The sequence below is a fragment of the Aquarana catesbeiana genome, linkage group LG03, assembly GCF_042186555.1.
Source record: "Aquarana catesbeiana isolate 2022-GZ linkage group LG03, ASM4218655v1, whole genome shotgun sequence".
NCBI lineage: Eukaryota > Metazoa > Chordata > Amphibia > Anura > Ranidae > Aquarana > Aquarana catesbeiana.
Window position 1 is genome coordinate 301,432,716 of NC_133326.1, and position 24,806 is coordinate 301,457,521.

Genomic DNA, 24,806 nt, shown 5'->3' on the forward strand with positions numbered 1-24,806 from the left:
ATCTAAACCCCTGCCGGTCTGGGGGCCATGATACCATGTAGATTCTGTAATGCATCTTTCAGAAGAAGACTTTTTAATATATATGGGTAAACAAAACCCCAAACTCTATAGACTGTACAACACAGCTCACATTATGTCTGAATTATTCAAGACAGCACTATAATAATAATGAAAACATATCCATTTAACATCTGCAGGGCTAGAGGAAATAATGTCACTGTTGTCTACAAATAATAGCAAAATAGCCAGAAGAGATCTATGTGTATGTCTATGACATTATATATATATATATATATATATATATATATATATATATATATATATATATATATATAAACTACAATGTATTCTTAATCGCTGAATATGTATGCATCACTGATCCCTTCATTTCAAGTTAACGCATTAATTTGCTTATTCTGAAACTTTGCACTGAGTGGAAGGCAGTTTGGAATAAAATAATCACATATTGTAATAGGAAACAGAGAACTCCGAGCGGGGACGCAGAGAGGTGGAGGAGGCAATCACTACAGAAATAGAAGAGATGAATGTGTTCTGATGCTGCACAGACATCACCAGCAAGACAATGCATCTGACAATGTTTCACAGGGGGATGAAATGCCTCACCCTAATTCCAGCCAATCAAGCCCAGGCTGGAACTTAAATGCATTTCACTAATGTGCTTGCAAATCCACTTCTAATATTTTCTTGGAATTTATTATGCATCTGTTTAAAACATGTAGATTGAATGATCTCTCAGATGTATGGGAAAATTTTAAGCATGAATTAAAGCTACCTAAATGTGATGATGCAAATACAGCTATCATATAAAAAACAGAAAGAGGGAAGGGGATCTTATTTTCTCTTTTTTTCCTATGAAATGCCCAGCGAATCAAAAAAAAAAAAAAAAAACACATACAATTATAAATATTTATTTTATGCCCATTAGGAACTATTTAGTAGCAACAATATGTTATTCTGTACCATTAATACCATTTATTAAGACAAACATACAGTACAATATCTAATACCTATCCTTCCGACACTGACAGAGGTAGTGTTACACTAGCGGGACAACCATAAGAAATAATGCCAATATTATAAACAGTTTAAGAATATTCTTATTAACTGTGACAATCAAGCCCAATTAGGCTACGGAGCTGATTGTTCCATAGAGACATACGGAGATACTTTTTAGGAAGGTGCCAAAAGGAGAAAGACATTGGGTGTGTGTCCACCCTTGTTTGTGCCTGGACAAAAGCCCTAACTAAGAGACTGGGGGAGTCAATTAGAGAATGACCAAGTACAGCATTGTGTTTAGTTGTTCATATATTGAGGAATATAGCCTTGAGCCCTTTAAGAAAAAGATAAATATGAAAGTGTGCTGAGACCTTTCTCTTTTCAGTGTACTTAGGGCAATAGACAAGCTGTAGTCTGAACAAAAATAACACAGTACATAAAACATAGACACAATCAAAACACACAACAATTAAAAATACTAGAGTTGGTGAAGAGTGAGGAAGTGATTGTGCTATGTTCCAAAACCTCAGTTCTTTTTATCATGCTAGCTCTGACACTTCCCGGTAGTGTTGATAACAGGACGTCCTCCTGCATACACTAAAGCCGGCCTGGAGGCCATACACAGGCCGAATACTGGTCAATTCAATAAAAAACGTCTGCCATTCGGCCCATGTGCATGGTCGCTGGTCCGACAGAAGCCAGCCGTTCGGCCGGCTTCTGTCGGACGAGCATGCTGGAAAACCAGCAGCCGACCAAAGGCTGAGAGTGCTGATCGGAGTGTTCTGGAGTTTATCCCTCTGTCAGAACACAACAGATCAGCGGGGCAGGTCACTGTACTAACGTTGGATTGTTATTACAGTGTCTCTGACTGGAGCTGACAGTTTTTTTTTATTCAACCTGCTGGGTTAAATGGAAAAAAAACGAATAGTGTGTATCAGGCTTAAGGTTGATCAATGTGACGTGACAAATAGGAACATTTTACACCCCAATGATAAAATTCTAGCTGCAACATAGAGCTCTTTGGTGCAGAGAGAACTTCACGATTGGAGGAGAGGTCGGGCACATGGCGCTGCCGGGTCATGTGATGGGGTTCTCCTCCCTCTTTTTTTCCCCATTTATTTTTGTTAATGACACTACCAAAGCAAACAGGAGTTTACTGTGGTGCTCTAAAATTGGAAATACAGGGCTTCCTTTTTTATTTCGGTTACAGTATGGCCATACATTGAAAAGCCACAAATGCGCAGCACCTTTATGAAAGCGACAGGTTAGTAAATTGATTTGCTGGTATGACAAAACTTTCTTCAACCATACCCATATACTGGCCATCTAAGGTTATTTAAAATGGTCTTAAAAGAATAGGCTTAAACATACCATAGACCAGGGGTAGGCAACCTCAGCCCTCCTGCGGGGTTTAGATAAAAATAACAGTACATAAAACAGACACAATCAAAACACACAACAGTTAAAAATACTAGAGTTGATGAAGAATGAGAAAGTGATCGTGTTATGTTCCAAACCCCAGAATTGGAGGGGTGGCGTGGGAAAGGAATGCAAAGGAAGATAGTCTGGGGAGGAAAAGATGCCTGACCGGCCCAATTCATCTTTGGCTTTAGTTTTTCCATAGAGAAGAGGAAGCTGCCTGCAGACGGAAGCTTGTTTAGGGTGGTGGCATTGAGACTCCCCATGTGTGTGCCTGAACAGACAGCTTTGACTTAGGCTGGCCATAGATGGTTCGAATCTCTCAGCAGGGACTGGCCGAGATTCAAACCATCCATGGGCAGGCTAATTGTAAACAAATTGATTGTTGTACAACTTGGGTACAACCAGCTTGTCAGATTTTTCATGCAAATATTGCTAGCGGCTATAGCTGGCAGAAATAATCACTGTGTTCTCCTGGCAGGGACGGGGCTTGCCCCAGCGCTTCCCTACCGGTGGGAGGGGTTCTCCCATCAACACTGACTGTGTTGATGGGGGAATCGTGTGATTTTCTTTCTTGCAACTCATGGTTGCAGGAAAGAAAATCACGTCATTTCTGTCTGCCTTAAATAAGAGACAGAGGCAGTCAGAGAAAGGCCAAATACAGGGTTTGCGAGGAGGTCAGAATTTTTTTTTTTTTCTGTGTTTGTACCGGATATTGTCCCCTGCATATGAAGAACCTATTGTAACTCTATTTCCATGGAAAGTAAAATGGGTGGAAAGACCTGTAAACACTCCTTTAGCCTCGGTTCACACCAGAGGCGGCACGACTTGCAGGTCGCCTCACCGAGGCGACCTGCACACGACTGCCCGGGCGATTCGCAAAACGACTTCTGTATAGAAGTCTATGCAAGTCGCCCCAAGTCGCCCCCAAAGTCGTACAGGAACCTTTTTCTAAGTCGGAGCGACTTGCGTCGCTCCCCTTAGAGTGGTTCCATAGCACAGAACGGGAGGCGACTTGTCAGGCGACTTAGGTCGCCTGACAAGTCGTCCCTGTGTGAACCGAGCCTAAGTGTGGTCTGATTAAATAATCACCTGTGCTGCTTCACTAAGAACGAACATATCTACCCATTTTATCATGCATATTACTAGAACTGTGGCACCAAAATATTTCCTAAACATGCCTAACACCTGTTTCTTGTCAATACTTCATTGCAAAATAAAGCAAGGCAGTGTGAGAGGTTCACAGGATCATTCACAATCAATACTATGAAGGCTGGATGTTTGATGAGATCAAAGTGTAAGCTGTAAGGTTTTAATAGGGGTTTCCACTTAATATGTAAATGCTGAGGTAATCCTAAACTAAATATCTGGTAGTGGGTCCCTTTGCCAGTCCACAGCTTGATATAGTTAACATAATGGCACATACAAAATTCTATAGAAAGCATCCCCGTCTTTCAGCAAAGAGATCCAGTTGAATTTGTTTCAAGTTAAAAAAATAGGAGGTCTCTGTTGCAAACATCTACATATGTGAAAGATGCACACTGCATCATACCTGCCTCCATATTTCACATTTCTACTACTTTTAGTGGGAACACCAACAATGGGGTGTACTTTATGTAAAAATAGTAAGGCTTGTTCACACCATGTTCAATCTACTTCTATGTTACATCCATCAAATACAGCCAAGAAGCAGGGAGCGCACACGAGAAAGTCTTCAGCTAAACTTTGCCAGGTCTGGATTTGGGAGTGAAAAGCCAGCAATGTGGATCCAAATTATTTATTACCACTGGTAATATAACTCAAAAACAACATCAGAGGACAACTTCCACATTATGAACTGTTAAGAAAAATACTCAAACTACTATTCTTCATGAATTTCACAGTAATGGAAATTACATACATTTTAAAAATAATTTCACGGCCTCCAAAGACCCATCTGTGTGTCTCCTCTATGAAAGACCCACTGCAAAAAGTCAGGTCCTTCACACAAAAGGCTCGAACATCCACTCAATTAAAAGACTGTCACAGTGGTCAATGTCAGTTAGGAAATTTATAGCCAACTAAAAGCATGCAACAGTTTTAGCAGTCTGTAACCTTTGTACTTGAGTTAAGACTTCATGGTACAACCTTTACATCTTCCAAAACACAATTCACAGTTTTCAAAATTGGGTAACTGCAGAGGTGTCCAAGTGAGCCATTATCAAACTGGCCAAGTACAAAGTTTTATTCCAGTATTTTATTGTATGCTGCTAAGAATGATGAATTCAGTTCCAGTGCTTAAAGCTAGTAATATACTGCATTAGCGATTTTTTTTTCTAGGTTGTCACTGCTTGAAAGCCAAAGCAATTAGAAATATGGAGAAGCTGGGAACGATCTGAAACCACACTCGCATCCTTATTCTTTGGAACTTTCAAATATAATAATGAGCATTTTCTGCAACATCATTGATTCTCTTTTCTTTGCATTTTCTAAGTATTAAAACTTCAAGAAAAGTAAAGAAAAATAGGAAGAGGATTGTTTTTAAACTAAGTTTTGTACATAATGAGGGAAAGGTTCAAAAAACAATCCTCAAAGTTCTATGCCGAAAGATAGGCCAATTTACTTTAAATTTATACAATTTCTTATTCTTTAATTCTTAGTTCTTTAATTGTTAATTAGAGGTTAGGAGAATTCCTAAATTGGCATTCTTACTATCTTTTGGTTAGAATGTCAATTTCAGCCTAACTTGCTTTATTTTGAAGATGAGGAGGGTGGGACGTTTTCTGTGTTTAAGCAGAGGAGAACTAAATTAAGTCTAAATCAGGGCAGCAGAGGCAGCTAGGAACAGAAAATTAGGCGCTCGCTGGATTACTGGCAAAAGAAACAGATCTTGATCTGTACTTTTACATTTGTAAAGAGAGAAAATATAAAGCTGACCATAGATGGATAAAAATTCAGCCAGTTCAGCAGGGACCTGATAAATTTCGATCCATGTATGGTTGTCCACGTTCAGAAGTTGATCCTTAGATTGACTTCTGTTGAACCTCGCTTGTGTGGATGGAGGAATACACCTTTTTCTTTTAGATCAGCCTATTGGCTGATCAAAAAAAGAATTATTTAGACTTTAGGAAACGTAACAAAGTACACGAACAGGCATACACTTTAACATGATGTTTTTTGTCACACTTTATTTATGAAGGTGTGTTCAAGAGCCTTGTGCTACACAGTTTAATGTCTTATGGCTTGGCACTTCCATACTTCAGGGCCATTGCATTTTTTTTTGCTATAGCTGCTCAACCACAAAAGTGGTAGCAAAAATACTGACACATACTACTATGATGGTTCTAGTAAGTAATATTATACAAGAAACATGCATAAGCAGGAGAATAATCATTAAACATAAAAGGTCTAAAAAATGATCCTCCAGGATTTTCTTAAAAGTAAGTTATTTCATGCCTTGTGTATTTAAACTAGATTTTCATCCCTTCAAATATCTGTATGGTACCTGTTCTCTGGATAGAAGATATTGGGGGCAAGTTCTGCTCCTTTCTAAAGCCTCGTACACACGGTATGATTGTTGGCAGGGGATTGTCTGTTGACAGACTGTTGTCCTAAAATCTTACTGTTAGTACGCTCCTTTTGACAATTGTTGTCCAACTTTCGGCCAACAAATGTTGGATGGCAGGCTAATACATTTTCGGGGGACAGTGGTTTGACATCAGATTTTCATATGGTAATATACAAATCCGTCACACAAAAGTCGAAAGTACAAACACGCATGCTCGGAATCACCTGCTCACCAAACACGAAATTTGCAGAAGGGGCCCAAAGGGTGGCGCCCAAGAGCTGAAATTCCTCATAGTACGTCACTACGTTTGTGTTTGTTGCATGACAACTGTGTACCGTTAGTATGCAAGACAAGATCCTGGCACATGCCCTTTTGACTAAAAACAGACACTCAGTTGGCCAACAATCGTACCGTGTGTACGAGGCTTCAGAAAGTCTAGGCCTAATGGCAGGAATAGCAACATTCTGAAAAAAATAAGAGGATCCTTTATTAACACGTTTCATTAAATGTGTAGTTATTGCTGCCCCTTATCGTGTTACACAGAGGCTCATGGTCAAACCTAGGGAAAAGATAACTTAACATTACATTAGAAGTACTGATAAAATACTGCTTACTCTAGTCTGTCATAAGAATTTAATTTAACTGTAGCCGAAGATATGTTGAGTGCAAAATAAATCTAATGTGATTATCTATCCTGTCTGCACTGCAGCTAGACTTGACCTCATTGGCAGTGCTGGGAATCAGTGAGTGCGCTGACACATTTCTTGTGTCCTTTGAAAGGCTGTGACTTTGATATTCTCCCTCTGCATCAGAACATTAAATTGGCTTTCTTGGTATGCCATAGGCTGACAGGGAGGAATATACAGCCGAGCCAAGGTCTCGGTGCATAAATACAAAAGTGATATAAGGATATCTACACGCATAAAATAAAACTGTGGTTAGAGGGAGAACCGCACAGATTTGTTTAGCTGGAGACTGCTAGGCTGATGGATGTTGCAAACAAGTAAAGAGAAAATGTCTAATTATCATTGAGGAACCATTGCAGAATTGGTCTCATTCATTAGATACAAGTACTGCCAGATTGGCATTAAGTCCCTTCCAACCATCCATGTCACAAAAGCAAAATTAGCAGTAGTGATTTGTGGTGGCTACAAATCTTTCTTGTCAAGAGCTTTTGTTTCTTGGAAAATAATGTACTGCAGACAGAGTGATCACTATTTCATTGAAACTTCAGCAATTCTGTTTACGCACAGGCCGATTCTTCTTTGGCAACATTTACCTTGGACACAAAACTGCCAGCTTCAGTAACTACATGTCTTTCAGCAGTTAAAACCCACCTCACACTGGGCATTTATAACCACACAGACACCTACCCAGCTACAATGAAGCAAGAGTATAACAGCATAGCTGAACTTGCGGAAAAGCCCAGTGCGTAAAGGCGAGTATGCAAACGGTTTCATTTAGTTAAAAAAGTGCACCTGTGCTCAGACTATAGGCATTACAATATTTACATATTAACAAGTAGTAAAAAAGCTTTAAACCATGCCATCACTGACCTCTGTGGGCACCATTACATTTTCCCCAAAAATCACCAGGAGGCACTGAAAATCTCAGCACCTCTCCTTTTTTGTCTGGCAGCAGAAACTTAGCAGCCTGCCAGCCTTCTAATGTAAACAAGCAGCAGCTGATGTAAGCGCTTAAAGACAGAATGAACCCTGACTTCAACGTCTCTGTTGTGATCTTTGAGGAGGAATTACAGCAGAGAGCCTGCAGCTACTGATGTCAGAGAGGGCTTTTTTTTGCAGCTCTTTTACTGCTTGTTAAAAATATGTTATTACGTTAATGTCCATAATTTGGGCAGGTGTACTTTAAAGGACAAATACAACCAAAGCTTGTTTGGCTGTACTTCTCCCGTGGATCACAGAAGTGCACTCCTGTGACCCGTTTCCTGCAGACAGTGGGCTGAAGCTCGCTGTTGGCTTAGGACACAGAGTCGGTCCAAGCTCAGGCAAGATCGCGATAATGAAGTCGGGATCCACCCACATGCCTAGAGGCACCTGGCTCAGCCTCTTAGCGAGCTGTTGAGAGCCTGAGCCAGCCACTCCCACCCCCTCCACAGCCCAGCGCACCAGTGAGCGCGGGGGGCAGAGCAGAGAACAGTGACTGACAGTCAGCAGCTCTCTGCTCAGGGAGCTGTGAGAACTGAGTGAACGGCGGTGGTTGATCATTTGATTCTTACTGTTAGAGCCCACGGGGACTGATGCTGCATCCACCTAGATAAGTATGATTTAAAAAAAAATATTTCCAGACTTCTCTTTTAAGGAAAGGTTAGTTTAAAGGGGGAGTCTTGGTGGAGTATCTCTCTTTTCACTAAAAGCTAACAGTGCTGAAAACAAATTTACATAGCTACAAAGCACCATCCAGTGACAAAGCCCTTTTGGCCGATGTAACCGCTGAACCTTAAAATGATTGACTTCCAGACACATCACAGATGATGAAGCACTCATGGTTAAACAGATTAAAGTAAAGAGTTTGGTACATTTTAAGGAATGGCAAAAATGGCAATGCTCTGTTTTTGCAGATAAGCATTTCAGAAATGGCTCTGTGATGGCTAGGCAGAAGATGTATTTCAATAAAATTTCAGAATACTAATAATCTTGGCTGGTATGCAGTGATATTCAAAAAAGCTTGGGTGTCATTCATTTTTCACAGGTAAAAGGTTTGTGCAGTCAGGTTCCTCAATTGCTTTTTACATTCCATATTTTGGTTCAGCACTAGTAGTAGCGTGTTGTACCATGTTAGTCATCAAAGCAGAAAGTTTTGAGTGATAGCTTTCACTGACAATCGTAAGATATCGTAATGATACAAGCTTTTAAAAACACATTAGGTTTAACACTTTAAGAGAGAGTTGATGCAAGAAGAAGGACTTGCAAAAAGACTTATTTAACCCTATGAACTATTGAAGACCCTATTATTATGGCTGACAAGCAGAGATCTTCCTTCTTTATAAGCATCTTTACTTGTCATTCACTTGCTGCCATTGCTGCATGCACAGAAAATGAATGGTCTCTGTAAGATTTTTCCTTTACTCAAAGCCACCTCAATCTTTGAAGTGGCCATGGAATGGATAACAGGTAGAATGAAGAATACCCACATGCCATAAGGCTTAACAAATATCAGTTCAAGAAACAATGTTCTGCAGTAACTAACCACAACCAAGTGAAAGGTAGGTTACCATTGTGCATTCTACTCTTAAAGTGTGTCCAAAACCATTTATTTTTTTTAGTTTTGGTAACAGAGAATAGTTGTCAACCCTGTCAGGATCTTATTGTGGTCAGCTTCCCTTTTGGGAAAATTCAATCCTCTATTGGTCTTGATGGCGAGAAATTCCAAAAGTTTGACAAAAGTGATAACTGTCTAAAAGGGGATATCTTTCACTTTACAGAGATTTTCTCTCCTTCCCTTATGTGCTTATGAGACAGGAAGTAAAGAGAGGTCTCCTCAATAGTACACATGGGAAAAAAAAAAACTGAGGCAGGGTTAACACTTTCTTTTTCGATCTAAAAAAAACAACCTTTTAGCTTTAGATATACTTTAAATTTCTAACTGCCAAGACTTTTTTTTGCTCACCTGTACAGTAAATTAACTGACTTGATGATCTTGCACTGTAAAATTAACTTTACCTTTGTAAGTTACCAATTCAATGTATTGCATACATTTATGCAATATGTAAATATAGAGTGCAGACTTCATACAGCTGCAATTACTGGCGTCATAAAAACAGATGCATGAATTTCTGCATAACATTTAAACATACATTGGCTGGAGGCACAGGCTAATTGTCCTAAACAACCCAGATTAACATATACATACATGTATAAGAGTACCATAGTAGAAATAAGTTGAATTTCAACAAATAAAAAAACAAAAAAACAACAGGGTTATTCAATATGACAAAGAGTATTGTGAAAAGTTCATTAACCCACCAACCAACCAATCAGAAATATTGAGCCACTTCTGTGACCTCTGCAAACTGAATTCTAGCTGTTAGCTTTGGGTTACTGGTTTTTGTGCAACGTTACTTTTTGCAGTGTTTTACCAAATAGGCCCATTAGTTTAGGGTTTTAGTGTATAATATGAGAAATCATATATCATTAGCAGCATTTTAAGTATGCTCCATCTGAGGTCCCAAACATACATTTTGGGAGACTGTGCAATGCCCTTTTATCAGTAGTAAAATTGTCATAAATGTTCCCATTCGCAACAGGTTAACAGTACATAACTTATAAAAGCTGCCTGCCACCAGGTTGCCCTTAAGACTGTTTGTTGCCATGTATTAATGGTATGACGTACACCGAGATGTCATCTCCTGAACCAAGCTTGTCATTGGATATTCTCCAACCTCTGTCTTTCAGTACACCTCTTGCTCGCATTACCAGGTCCTGAGCTGCCAATGTGTATCTGTCCAAACCAAACAACACTGTTACTGCATATAACATAAAACCAATTCTACAGACAAATAGGATTTTATTTTGCATTGCCTTGGCTTGTATTGATTGCATTAGCACTTAGAAGACTAAGCAGCGGCAACATTTATGACTAAAGACCATTTGTATGCATTCCTATATTCTGCAGATGAATGTGAATGATGGGACAGTCCATCAATAAACATTCAAAGAAAACAGCACAACGTGAATGTTTATTTGCTATTACAAGTGAGGAGTCTGAACATGCTGCTACTACGTGCAATCAAGAATCAAGCTTCCATAATGCTCTCATTGCACAAAAATAGAAAGCCTTTCTTAGTTCCTAATTTTGTATCTAATTATTGGATAGTGCTGAAATAGAAAAGCTAAGGGATTTAGGTAGCATTTGGAGATTTATATGGTTTAGACATTTCTATTACAAGAAAAATCATATGTAATCAGAAAATTACCTCTAGTAACTATGTCTTCTTGGTTTGTATACCATTTAAAAAAAATAAAAAAAAATTTTAAAATATGGATCTCTCTTCTAATTCTGTGGTTACCACCTGTCATTATTAGAGGATTAAAACATGACAACAGTGCACAGCACTTCTAGGATGAGATTTGTAAGTTACAGCGCTGGGCTAGTGGACCCACACTAGGATCCACTTGCCTCTAGCTTCTTTGGTGTATGACTGGTGTGCTATAGAGGTAGTACCATTGACAACTAGCAAAACAAACTTTAAAGTGACTCGTTACTGACAGGTATCAATCAAAACAGAAGTGTCATATCAATCACAATCATACCTACCTTCATGAGCTTCCTCCAGTCCTAGTGCTATAAAAATATTGCATCCTATAGCGAGAGGCACATGTGGGACTCTTCACCTTCTCATAATTTAGTGCTCAGTGGCAGTCAACATAGGAGGATGGACTTCAAGAGAATCTAGCAGCAGATTAGTGTTGGTGAAGAAACATGAAGGTAGGTGCAGGCACCTTATGGAACCTGTTTTACAGCTTCTGTATTGGATTGTTTGGTTGTTTGTCAGTAGAGTCTCCTCAGACTTAGTAACTTAGTACTGTATGTTCATTATAAAAAGAGTTGGAGCACCTGAGACTGGAAGGATACTAAGCATGCAATGAGCACTTAACAAGATTCTTGGGCAAACACACTGTAAAGTTCCTGATCTCTATAGTACACGTGAAGATTAGAGAACGGCTTCCCAGCTAGTGGGTGGGGGAACAGAATCAGTCAGCACTGATATTAAATCAGCTGGGTACATCTGTGCATAAGGAAGGTTGGAAGGTGTAGATCTAAAAGATTTTTTTTTGGCCAACTAGTTACCACAACATCACAGCTTTTACTTTATGAGGGCTATGTGTTATGTATCCACAGTGCTCCAGAAAAACATATGTTGTGTGTATTGTCAATGCCAAAATGTTAGATTAAAAGACAAACCTGTGAGGGTCATCTGGGTCACAGCATGCTAGGAAATTTGTAACCGCTTCGGACACTTCTTCATTTAACAAGACGTCCCAGAGGCCATCTGTTGCCAAAACTAGCACATCATCTGCACTGTGCTCATATTGCTGAAGATCATAAACTCGCACCTGTATGAAAATAAGGATATAATTAATGGTGGAAGCTAAAATAAATTAATGTCCCAAAATGTATTTGTCCTTCCATTAACAAGACTTTAGAAAACTTCCTTATGTTGCAGAAAACCTAAGAAGCTTGGCAAAAGAAGTAATGCTTTGTGTCCCTGGTGAAAATAATCTCACAATACACAAATGCATTTTTTTTTTTAAAGCGGTAGTAAACCGCAGTTAAAGGAAAAAAAATATTTTCCCTGTAAGGCAATGTCATCGCATACTAGCACATTATGGGAGACTTACCTTAAAATGAAGCCCTCCACCGGCATGATGTCACCGCTGAGAGGGCTTCCATAATCATCCAGTCTTCCTTCCATGTTCGCAGCCACATGAGTGGCCAGGGGCGCGGGAGCCGCTGTTTACCACACATGGTATGCCGAACCATCAAAGAGCATGACCGGCTGCATGCACTCTGAATATCTCTTAAACAGTGAAAGTTTAGGAGATATTCATAGTACCTACAGGTAAGCCTTATAGGCTTATCTGTAGGTATAAGTGGTAAAACTGAGTTTACGACCACTTTAACAAACCATAACATTTTGCATCATGAAACTCTTTCCTCATGTCGCTCATCCAACTTCAGAAAAGTCTAATAAACACCTAGATAAAGTTCTGGAAGAGTAAAAATAGCCTTTTATAACTGATGAGGTTTTGGAGCAGTTTAAGGACTTGGTTATGACATGTTCAATCTCCAGCATTACACAAAGGGGTTAAGTGGCTATGAAGAAAACTGATGGACAATTTTTATGTGCATATTGTGTACATAAGCCATAAGGACACAGAAGAGATACAGTGCTCAGCATAAATGAGTACACCCCAACAGATTAGTCAGAAAACCTTTACTTTCCTTTCAGAATCAAGATTTTCTATGGGATACTATACTACAAAATACTCCCAACAATGCAGGCCATTGATTGCAATGAAGATTTGCTAATTTGCACACACAAAAAAGTATTTTTACTAACAAATTAATTCAAGACCATGTTGCAAAGATGAATACACCCCAATGAAAGTCTTAGGAGCAAAGGTAAATTTTAGACAACGAAATCCTAATTAACAAGAATTCAACTACCAGTCTAATTATTCATTATAGCGGAGTTCCGCCTGGGTAAAAAGTACAAATACTGTAACTGCTGACTTTTAATATAAGGACACTTACCTGTCCTGGGAGCCCGCGATTTCGGCACCCAAAGCCGATCTGTCCCTTGGCTCCAGGTGCAGACACCTACATCGTTACTAAGGGAAACAGGAAGTGAAGCCTTACGACTTCACAGCCTGTTTCCTACTGCGCATGTGTGAGGTGCGCTTTCTAAATGGTCCCTGCTGTCTTCTGGGACCTATGAGTCTCCCAAAAGGCAGCGGGGGGGGGGGGGGCAGGACACAATGTGTGGTGATCTTTCCAAGGAAGTGGGAGCAGGTACCTGCATTTGACAGGTATCGGCTCCCCCCTCCCCCCTGAAAGGTGCCAAATGTGGCACCGGGGAGGGGGGGGAGGAATCGATCAGTGAGAGTCCATTTATGGTTGGAACTCCACTTTAAACAGGTGTCCAGCAGACAGTTGATTATAAAAGGGGGTAACTTAACAAAGAAAACCCCTTCCCATTTCATGCTATCAGCAATGACACCACATGGCCTGAGAAAGAAAATAATTTCTTTACACAAGAAAGGTGAAGGCTACAAGAAGATCAGCAAAACTTTACGTATCAGTCAGAATACTGTAGCAAACGTGATACAAAAATTGAACATATATGGAACTGCAACCATCTCACAGATGCCCACGCCGTCCACAGAAGTTGACACCCCGACAGGAGCGATTCTGATGAGAAGGGTTGAAGAAAATCACCATGAAGTAGAAAGTCAAACTGGGGCATGACACAATACGGCATAAATTGCAGAGGAATGGCATTCATGGGTGTTGTCCATGAAGGAAGCCTCTCCTAAAGCCCATGTACAAAAAACCCTGCCTAGAATTTGCCAGGGCCCATGCTGAAAAAGAAGACCACTACTGTGACTCTGTACTCTGGAGAGACCAAGATAAATGTTTTTGGAACTGATGGCTTCAAAACTGTATGGCATCCCCAAGGTGAGCAGTACAAAAAAAATGCATGGTGCTTACAGTGAAACATGGTGGTGGCTTATTCGGTGGGGCTGCATGAGTGCTGCTGGTGTCGAAGAGCTGCATTTCATTGATGGTATCATGAATTCACAGATGTACTGCTCTATATTAAAAGAGAAGATGCTACCATCACTCTGTGCCCTTGGTCGTCATGCACTTTTCCAACATGAAATTTAAGGCCACTGTTATATTTCTAAAGAAGAACAGGAAGAAAGTGATTCAGTGGTCAAGTACTGTATGACTCCTGATCTGAACCCAATCAAACACCTATGCAGAATTCTGAAGAGAAGTTGAGCATCACTCTTCATCCAGCATCCAGGCTCTAAAAGAAGTTGTTCTTGAAGAATGGAAAAAGATAGATGTTGCAATATCATGTCGCCAACTTGTTCATTCCATGCCTAGAAGACTTGGTGCTGTCCTTACAAATAAATCATGGAGGTCATACAAAATACTAGATGTAGTAGAGTTTGTTTAGTAAAACTAAAGATTTTGTAATCCAAGTTGTATTAACCCTTACTTTCATGTAATGAGCTAAACAAATGTTCTATAAAACTCAAATCATTCCCATGTTCATGGGAGATATTGATTAAAATTTTACTTTTCAAAAGGAGTGTACTCATTTATGCACTGTAAAAGCTAATCATGTGATGTAGCATTTCCTAAAATCTCCCTTTTTTTTTTTTTTTTTTTTAAGTACTCTGAAATTTTTTTGTGCATTTCGCAGTACTGAATATATTTTTCTATATGTTTGCCCTTAATTTAATATTACAGTTGTATTGCAGCACATTGCATATACTTCTTGTTTACTTTAAAACAGAACAAGAAGCAGGCAAAAAGCCTGTATAAAACATGTTACGCTTTCATATATTGGTTTAAAGTTTTGACTGGTGGTCTTTACACAATCCAGAGACAATCTCTGGCCTATACTGCAGAACATTCCAAGTTTCTAAATGAATCTTTTGTTGAACATCTACTTCCTTTTCTCTGGGTCGGCATTCCAACTGTCACTGCTCACTTCTTGAATTCCCTTCTAAACCTTACAAGCATCAGACACTGCTTGCAAAGCACTTTAATTAATCTAAGGAACGGTGGTAATTTAAAAAAAAGCATGACGGCTTTAGTGAAGGCAGCCAAGAGAAAATTATATTCAGTATTACAATTTGGAAATAGTACGCCCGGTCAGACATGCTGGTTAATCCTTTCAATTCAGCAATACATCTGTGGTCCACAAACTCGTCTAAACATGCACTTTATTTGGCATGGCCGCACGGCTGGGATGTTTTAATACGCCTCTCTGCATTCTTCCCTCTCTGTAAAAGGAAAATGTTTATAAAATAACCGCTGATTTTTCTAGCAACAGCATTTTCACTTCTCGAAGCCTTGCCTGAAAAGCAGATTTCTTGGAATTCTGGTATTTGCTTTCGCATTAATGACATAACTTCACGGATAAGGAAAAGCACCAGGGCTTTTCCCAACTACAGTAACACTTGCACAGCATTATATAGAAAGGCTCATAGTAATAACCAGATAAATGTATATTTAAAGCAGAATCCCAGTAAGTAGCAATGTAATGTGTATAACCCCCTGCATGCTGTACAGCTTTCTACCCTTATTTTAACATTTTTCTGTTTTTAACTTTAAAACTGGAGAGACAAAAAAGTCACAGAATTATGCCATCCATAGACGGTCCAAATCTCGGCTGGTTCAGCAGGAACTGGGCGAGATTCGAACCGTGTATGGGTAGGCTCAATGTACCAACTTGATTGATCGATCAACTTGGGTACAACCAACCGGATGGATTTTACAGGTATAGCCGCTAGCAATAATCACTTTCTTCTCCAGGCAGGGACGGCTTCTCCTCCTATCTCTGCACTCATCCAGGCCCCCTCCAGCTCTGCATCTCTCCTTGGCTCTCCTATGACTCATCCCTCCTCCACTCTTCTGCCCCCCCCTCTCTTGCTGGCAAACTTTCACGAGAGTGAGAGAGAGAGCTGTGCATGATGTCGTTAGCCTAGGCTAATTACAAGACAAGAAACAGGAAGTGGGCTGTTTAAGCTATTTACTGGCATAAAACAAATGTTGTACTATCCAACGTTAAAACAACAAGGGCAGAGATTTAATAGATGGAAAGATGAACAAATTACTGAAGGTCCGCTTTAAGAAGTTATCAAAATACAGAGGGGAGTGGCCTGTGTTCTGCACTGGATAATAATTTCAAAGGTAAATCAAATCGCTATTAATTTAATCATACAGTACAGGACCTGTATTCCTAGATCATCAGATATACCCAATCAACAAACTGAAGGGTGGGTAAGAACATAGCAAAAAGTAATGCCGGCAAGACCAAAAGAAAATAAGAGTAAAGAAACACTCAGATGGCAGCTTGAAATAATATGTGGCTGAACTTGGAATCAGTCACAACCTGAAAATCCTCCTGATAAAATGTCAAATACATGTGAACAGTGGACCAGGTAGCAGCTTTACAAAACTGTGAATTATTTGCCTGATGCTAAAATGACCAAAAGACACTAATAGCCATGGTATGTTGGGCTCTGATAGGAAAAGAAGGAAGTCTATCCCTAAGGGTGTATGCCTGATCAAGTAGCAGAATGCCCTCTGCAAAAGTCAACAGGCAGGAGGACAAAGAGGGAGAGTCTTGCGAATAGACCCAGACAGCCCTGATCACATTCAGATAACTTAGGATGATTTCCTTGTCATGTTTTGGGGCAGGACAAAGGGAAGGATAGGTAGGATAGAAGGTTTTGGTCTCAAACCCATTATTTCCTTGGGCAAAACAAGAAAAATCTCTTAACAGGAATCTAACAGGCGTTGGGAATAAGGATCAGAAATACCCCTATCTCTTAGGACTTCAGTTTCAATGGCCATGCCATTAAAGCCAGCGGCCGAAAAGCAGGATGGACTAGGGGGCCTTACACCAGTAGGTCTGGTCTATTTTAAAGAGGCCAAGGTTCTGAATATGCCAGAAACCTGTGTGCATCTCATGTTCTTCAAGTCCAATTTTGTGCAATGAGAATCACTGGCACTTTCCTCTTGTATCTTGTGCAGCAATCTAGAGAGGATCTTCATCAGAGGGAAGGGATAATTCAACTTGAATATAGCCTAAAGTATCATCAGAGCATCCATGCAAAGGATAGAGGATCCCTGATTTAGGATACAAATTTTATTCAACATGTCGTGGAACCTGGAAGCCAGGATGTCAACATCTGGTTGTCCCCACATTTGACAGAAATTTTGAAAGATCTCTGGGTGCAGAGACCATCCTCCTGGGTCTAGGCACTGGCAACTTAGAAAGTCCGTCAGCTGATTATCCAGTTGTACCCTGACTGGGTGACCTTGCAGAGGTCCAACATTATAGAAACAATCTGGATCACAGTTTCAGGATGTAGCTGGAAAGGTTTGATTTGTGGGGACCAGGTCTCCTGGACAGTCAGGGAGTTGTAAGGTCTGCCCCAGCCTTTAGGAATGGCAACTGATGTCACCCTCTCCAGGGCATGTAAAGGAGAGACAATTCTAGAGCAGGATTAGAGATCCACCATGTCAAGGTGAACATTGGCTGGAAAGAAGCATTGGACGATACATGGATTTTATTTGCTTGTTCCACATTGTATGTTGGATTGACGAGGTCTGCAATGAGACTTGGTAAAAGAAACTGTCTTGAAAGAGGTTACAATCAAGCTCAGAACCCTCATGCAGTCAGATCTTGAACCGCAGTCAGAGCTTGATGAGGAGCTTTACAGAAAAAATTGAATGGTTAGAAAAATAAAAATTCTCCAAAAGGAGCAAAATCCATCACCTAAGGACACTAGGAAAAAACGCTTACTCTTGGGAATTTTTAGTGTTCACACACCTGAAGGTAGCTACGTATCACCAATGGTCTACTGTAAACAAGTCCTGTGTTATGTACTTTACAATTAAAGTTTTTTTTTCTGCAAAGTGAGCTGATCAGTTGATCAAACCTAAAAAATATTTATTCTATACTCATGCATGACAGCCATTTTTTAACATGATTCCCACCAGCAGGAAAATGTAGGGTTGACTTATCCTTGTCAACAGGGAAAAGTAGCAATTTTGCCCACATTTTCCTGATGTCCAAAATGTGTTTTCATTCTCAGTTTCTGGCCCAAACACAGATTATTGCATTATTATCCTGATTTTTCAATAACACATTGTTGTGCATTAGTCTCTTGCATTTGCTAATACCGCGTTTCCCCCAAAATAAGCCCGGGTCTTATATATTAATTTTGTCAGCCAAAAACACACTAGGGCTTATTTTCGGGGTAGGGATTGCCATGCAATGTGCTATCTTCCCAGTGGTTGCAAAATGACAGAATCCCCTCTATCGATGGATATCTGGTGGGGTGATCAACAGCATATGTATTCTATTGTACTGTATTGTACCATTAAGTTTGTACTGTTTCTTATTGTATTTTGCTTTATGCAGTATCACATCTAACTGTGAAAAAAGTATCCCGTGAGGAAGCCGTAACAGGCAAAACATGTCAGGATAAGTCACTCCTTATTACTGTAGAGTGACCATTTTTTCCATCTGCTGTTTAGATGTGTAACTATATCTGCGTATCTTTTGTACAGCCAACATTTTTAAAATTGTTTTCTATGTAACAAACTATATTCTATTTTTATACTTTGGAGTACTGTAATTTAATCTTTGTTTGGCACCCCTAAAAATCCCACCAAAAACCTCCCCTTGTCTATTCATATTTTCAGGGATGTTGGTGCCACTTTTTTGACACTGCCGCCAATTCATAGCACCCTTTTATATTAACCAAGTGGAAGAAAGTTCATATAATTTGTTGGAGGCTTAACCGCTTGCCAACCAGCCACTGTCATTTTACTGCGGCAGGTGGGCATGATCCCGTGAGCCATCGTAGCTATACATTGGCGATCGGGATAGCAGGCACGCGCCCGCTGCACAGCGGGGGTGCCAATGCTCGTGGCCGACAGTCGCGATGACAGCCGGCCACGAGCAATCGCGGGCACGAGCAGCAGAACAGGGACGAGTGTGTGTAAACACAAATCCCTGTTCTGTCCAGAGAGGCGTGACAGATCGTGACTTCCTATTAGCTAGGAACCACGGTCACTTCCTCTAGGTCAGTCCCCTCCCCCTACAGTTAGAAACACAATCAGGGAACACAGTTAACCCTTTGATCGCCCCCTAGTGTTAACCCCTTCCCTACTAGTGACATTTTTACAGTAATCAGTGCATTTTTATAGCACCGATCGCTATATAAATGCCAAAAACGTGTCAAAAGTGTCTGACGTGTCTGCCATAATGTCACAGTGCCGATAAAAATCGCAGATTGCCGCCATTACTAGTAAAAAAAAATAAAATAAAAATGCTATAAATCTATCCCCTATCTAGTAGACGCTATAACTTTTGCGCAAACCAATCAATATATGCTTATTGCAATTTTTTTTAACCAAAAATATGTAGAATACATATTGGCCTAAACTGAGAAAAAATTAAGCTTTTTTTTTTTAAAAAAATGGGGATATTTATTATAGCAAAAAGTACAAAATACTGCTTTTCAAAATTGTCGCTTTTTTTTGTTTATAGCGCAAAAAATAAAAACCGCAGAGGCGATCGAATACCACCAAAAGAAAGCTCTATTTGTGGAAAAAAAGGGACGTCAATTTTGTTTGGGTGCAGTGTCGCACAACTGCGCAATTGTCAGTTAAAGCAACACAGTGCCGAATTGAAAAAAATGGCCTGGTCATTCAGCAGCCAATTCTTCCGGGGCTGAAGTGGTTAAGGAAGGCAAGTACAATAAGACCAAATTTTAGGTTATAAATGATATGCGAACTACAAAACAGACACAGGAACTAAAGAAATTTGATTTGATTGCAAACAGAACCCCTTCCATTTATTTTCCCTTTTAGGATCTCTTGCCTTTCAATACCTTTTGTCTTCTCAAATCTCATGCTGCACTCTGTGTTCCATCTGTGCAGTGAATGCCGCCTTCACTATTTTTCCAGGTGGGATCAACCAGCATTGACTTCAAACAAAAACATCCTAAAGCATACTCTGAGAACTTTAACTTCCTACATCTTACATGTAAATAATGAGAAACTCATGTCATTTTCTCCGAGATTATTTCTGTTCTTCTAGTGTTTGACAAACATTTAGCAATTTCCTAAAATCACTAGAAGGTGGCAGATAAGGCTGGTTAATTCCCAGTGAAGCTCCATCAACAGGATTAAATATTCTAGTCCTGGTCAATTAGTCATGTGCAGCTCCCAAACCAGATCTCCTGTACACAAAGGCTTTTTAGCTACATGTCCTCAAATGCAGCCTGGTGCCCTCTGAAGCCTGAATTATTGTCAATTATAGGGCAAAAATCAATTGTAAAATTACTAAATTACTAAAAGACCCTTGAAAAAGTCACGTGTCAGTGATGATACGCGTGGGGAGAATTAGCCTGTGACGCTCTGGTTAGAGTGCGATCTGCATGTGAGTGTATTAGCAGCAGCACGGAGCAGCACGGAGCTGAATGTGACTGACCATTATCCTGAAAAATGCGATCTATGTCTAAGGGAGCATGTGAGTGGTAACAAGTGTTTTTTTATGTTATTTAAAACATGGTTGATATCTGCACAATGGTGTTTCTTCACAATTTTATCTTCTATATGGGGGAAGACCAGTAGAAGCTGAGAAACAACTCATCTATGCCGGCGGCTGATTAGAGACAAGCCGCTCCACCGCTGATACAGACTCATTAAGCCTGGGTTTAACAGAAGAGGAGGTATCATTTCAATATAAATTGGTGGACTAATCATTATAATTTGAGGTGGATTTTACTTTGATCACATATATTCTTTATATATCAGGAATTTGTATTAGTATTCACTGGTAGAAGGTTTTGGAAGTGTGTAATAAGGGAATTTCACAAATAGGTTCGGAACACAATATCTCCTGAATATATCTCTTTATATGTGTCTATTTAATTTAGTTGTCACGGTTTATTATTTAACAAAAAGTTACTATTTAACAAAAAGTTTTTATACAATGTTTCACTTACTTTAGAAGTATAAGATAGGCACGAGAGGCAGTATTACACAAAATAGATAATACGAGCGCATCACTTTATTTATTTATTTTTATAGGGCAAAAATATTGTCACACAATTTTTGTGTAAAAACAGACTCCCCCAAATGACATCACAGTTGTCCTCATCTAATCAAGGAGCAAATTAATTTTCTGCAGGAGTTAGGGTTCACTGTTATAACACAACCATGTTGATTTTGACCTCGGTTTGGGATCTTCTACATCATTATGGAACAATCTGTACTTGTGGAATACAGTTTTAAAGCACACCAATTTTTTTTAAAGATAAACAATGGGGCTGCCATTGCCGACCTCCTTTATGATATGCTAGTTTTATGGCTATTACTTTTAGTCACTTATCGGAATACCTGTCCCAGGTCAGTTACTGAAAGAATTAAAACAAGTGAGTCATCATGGCAGCCAGACAACTAGCACTGCCAGAAAAAAAGTTACAAATAGCAGTAGCCAGTTATCCCAGGCATGGTTTCCTTTAAAAAGCTGTTCTAATGCAGACTTTGAAATTCATGCTATGGTTTACAACAGGGCCCCACTGCAAATATTTACCAGCAGCAAACATTAGCTGCTGGTATATCAGAATGTAATTGTAAATAAATTGGTTACAAAGTCTTACGCCTGGTACACACAGGCAGTTTTTTTTCTTCATTCAACCCAGAGGGCTGAACGGAAAAAAAAAAAACTGAGGAGCTCGCTGTACTAAATATGCAATGTTAGTACAGCAATCTCCCTGCTGAGCTATTGTGTTCCGACAGGGGACCGCCCTCCTGCCAGAACACACTGGTCAGCGCTCGAAGCCATTAGCTGAGAGCGCTGATCGGCAGCTGTTATTCCAGCATGACCGTTCTGCCGTCTTCTGTTGGGACAGGTTGCTGTACACACGGGCTGAATGTTGGCCAGTTTCTGTTGAACTGGCCAATATTCAGCCGGTGTGTGCCAGGCTTTGGCAATGTGTACTATATGTATCTTGTACTGTTTTACTGGTTTAGGTAGATTGTTCTGTTACTCAACACTATTTTTTTTTTTTTTTTTCTGCAGGAATCAATAAATTTGTATTTTTGGTACTGTTATGTTTACTTGAAGCCCTGTCTTTTAATTATCAAATGTCAGACACTCTATTGAACACAAATGTTCTAGTATTTGACAGGTGAACTGCAGGGGTGGAGCTTATAGCTAATAGGGGCTGGATTCATCTCAACTTGGAGAGAAGATGAGGCCCTATATATAAAGTCTGAGCCTAGGCTCCAGAACCCTCCCCAGGTATGAAGGAACTGATCTAAAGAGAAATGGAAGTACTTGTTGCCTTACAATATAATGTTAGCTTATACAATTTGGTGGACATTACAAATTCACTTTAAACCATTTAAATAGTATTATCCACAATGCATTACTGATTTGGACTGAAGCTGCTGTAGGCTACACACATTAATAGTTAAGACTGTAGCTATAACATTAACCAACATAAAATGTTATTTCTTAATCACAAAGGGATTATCTCCCTAGAGTTTCTTACCAAAGACAGCGGAACATTTTGCAAAGCAAAAAAGCTCATTACAGGTAACCCTTTTTTAAATAAAAAGCAAAGTTGCTGATTTTTTTTAACTCACGGGAAAAAAATGTTTCAGTAGAAAGTGTGTGGCATGTTTATTAATGATGTACAGTGCTGAAATCAATAGACAAAGTGGCATTCTGGGGTGTGGAGGGACACAGCGCTGTTTACAGCCACATGGCATAATAGAGATGTTTAGTGGGGTAGCCTGGAAACGAGCACAATAAGGGGGTCCAGAAAACAATAATGTCAATGGACTGAGCTCATAGCAAGGGACTTGTTGTATATTCAAATATTCAAATTAGTTTGATAATTTAAATCAAGTCATCACAAAGGAAAAAACTCAGCAGTGATGATGCATGCAAAATATATACAGTCTCTTGAAAAGTATTCATACCTCTTAAAATTTTCCACATTTTGTCATGTTACAACCAAAAACGAGAATGTATTTTATTGGGATTTTATGTAATGGACCATAACAAAGTGGCACATAATTGTGAAGTGGAAGGATAAATGGTTTTTAACATTTTTTCACAAATAAATATCTGAAAAGCGTGGCGTACGTTTGTATTCAGCCCCCTTTACTCAGATACCCTTAACTAAAATCTAGTGGAAACAATTGGCTTCAGAAGTCACCTAATTGGTAAAGAGAGTCCCACTTGTGTGTAATTTATTCTCAGTATAAATACAGCTGTTCTGTGAAGCCCTTAGAGGTTTTTTAGAGAACCTTAGTGAACAACAGCATCATGAAGGCCAAGGAACACACCAGACAGGTCTGGGATAAAGTTATAGAGAAGTTTAAAGCAGGGTTAGGTTATAAAAAAAAATACAGAGCACTGTTCAATGCAACATTCAAAAATGGAAAGAGTTTGGCACAACTGCAAACCCACCAAGACATGGCCATCCACGTAAACTGACAGGCCAGGCAAGGAGACCATTAATCTCATGGTAACTCTGGAGGAGCTGCAGAGATCTACAGCTCAGGTGGGAGAATCTGTCTACAGGAAAACTATTAGTCGTGCACTCCACAAATCTGGCCTTTACGGAAGAGTGGCAAGAAGAAAGTCATTGTTGAAAGAAAGCCATAAGAAGTCCCGTTTGCAGTTTGCGAGAAGCCATTTGGGGGACACAGCAAACATGTGGAAGAAGGTCCTCTGGTCAGGTGAGAAAATTAAACATTTGGCCTAAAAGCAAAACGCTATGTGTGGCGGAAAACTAACACGGCACATCACCCTGAACACACCATCCCCACCGTAAAAGATGGTGGTGGCAGCATCATGTTGTGGGGATGCTTTTCTTCAGCAGGGACAGGGAAGCTGGTCAGAGTTGATGGGAAGATGGGTGGAGCCAAATACAGGGCAATCTTAGAAGAAAACATGTTAGAGTCTGCAAAAGACTTGAGACTGGGGCATAGGTTCGCCTTCCAGCAGGACAACGACCCTAAACATACAGCCAGAAAAACAATGGAATAGTTTAGATCAAAACATAGTCATGTGTTAGAATTACTCATTCAAAGTCAAGACCTAAATCCAATTGAAAATCTGTGGCCAAACCTTGAAAAGTGCTTTTCACAGATGCTTTCCATCCCAAAAAGACTTGTGGCTGTAATTTTAGTGAAAGGTTGTTCTACAAACTATTGACTCAGGGGGGCTGAATACAAATTCACGCCACACTTTTCACGTATTTGTAAAAAAAATTGAAAACAATTCATAATTTTCCTTCCACTTCACAATTATGTGCCACTTTGTATTGGTCTATCACATAAAATCCCAATAAAATACATTAACGTTTTTGGTTGTAACATGACAAAATGTAGAAAATTTCAAGGGGAATACTTTTTCAAGGCACTGTATAAATATATATATATATATATATATATAAATAAAGATAGCTACTTATGAGTGCGTTGAATATTGTTCAGGATCTGCAGATAAAGTGTA

At 39.6% G+C, this 24,806-nt stretch overlaps 1 protein-coding gene across 1 annotated transcript in view; it reads right to left on the reverse strand.

Moving 5' to 3' along the window:
* Positions 1-295: 295 nt before the first annotated feature.
* Positions 296-24,806, reverse strand: part of PPM1H (protein phosphatase, Mg2+/Mn2+ dependent 1H) — a 283,507-nt gene continuing 258,996 nt past the window's right edge. The window contains exons 9-10 of the mRNA XM_073620253.1: positions 11,909-12,060; positions 296-10,444 (exon numbers count right to left, since the gene is read on the reverse strand). Coding sequence (XP_073476354.1) covers positions 10,297-10,444; positions 11,909-12,060 — 300 coding nt within the window. The 3' untranslated portion in view covers positions 296-10,296. The remainder of the gene's footprint in view (positions 10,445-11,908; positions 12,061-24,806) is intronic.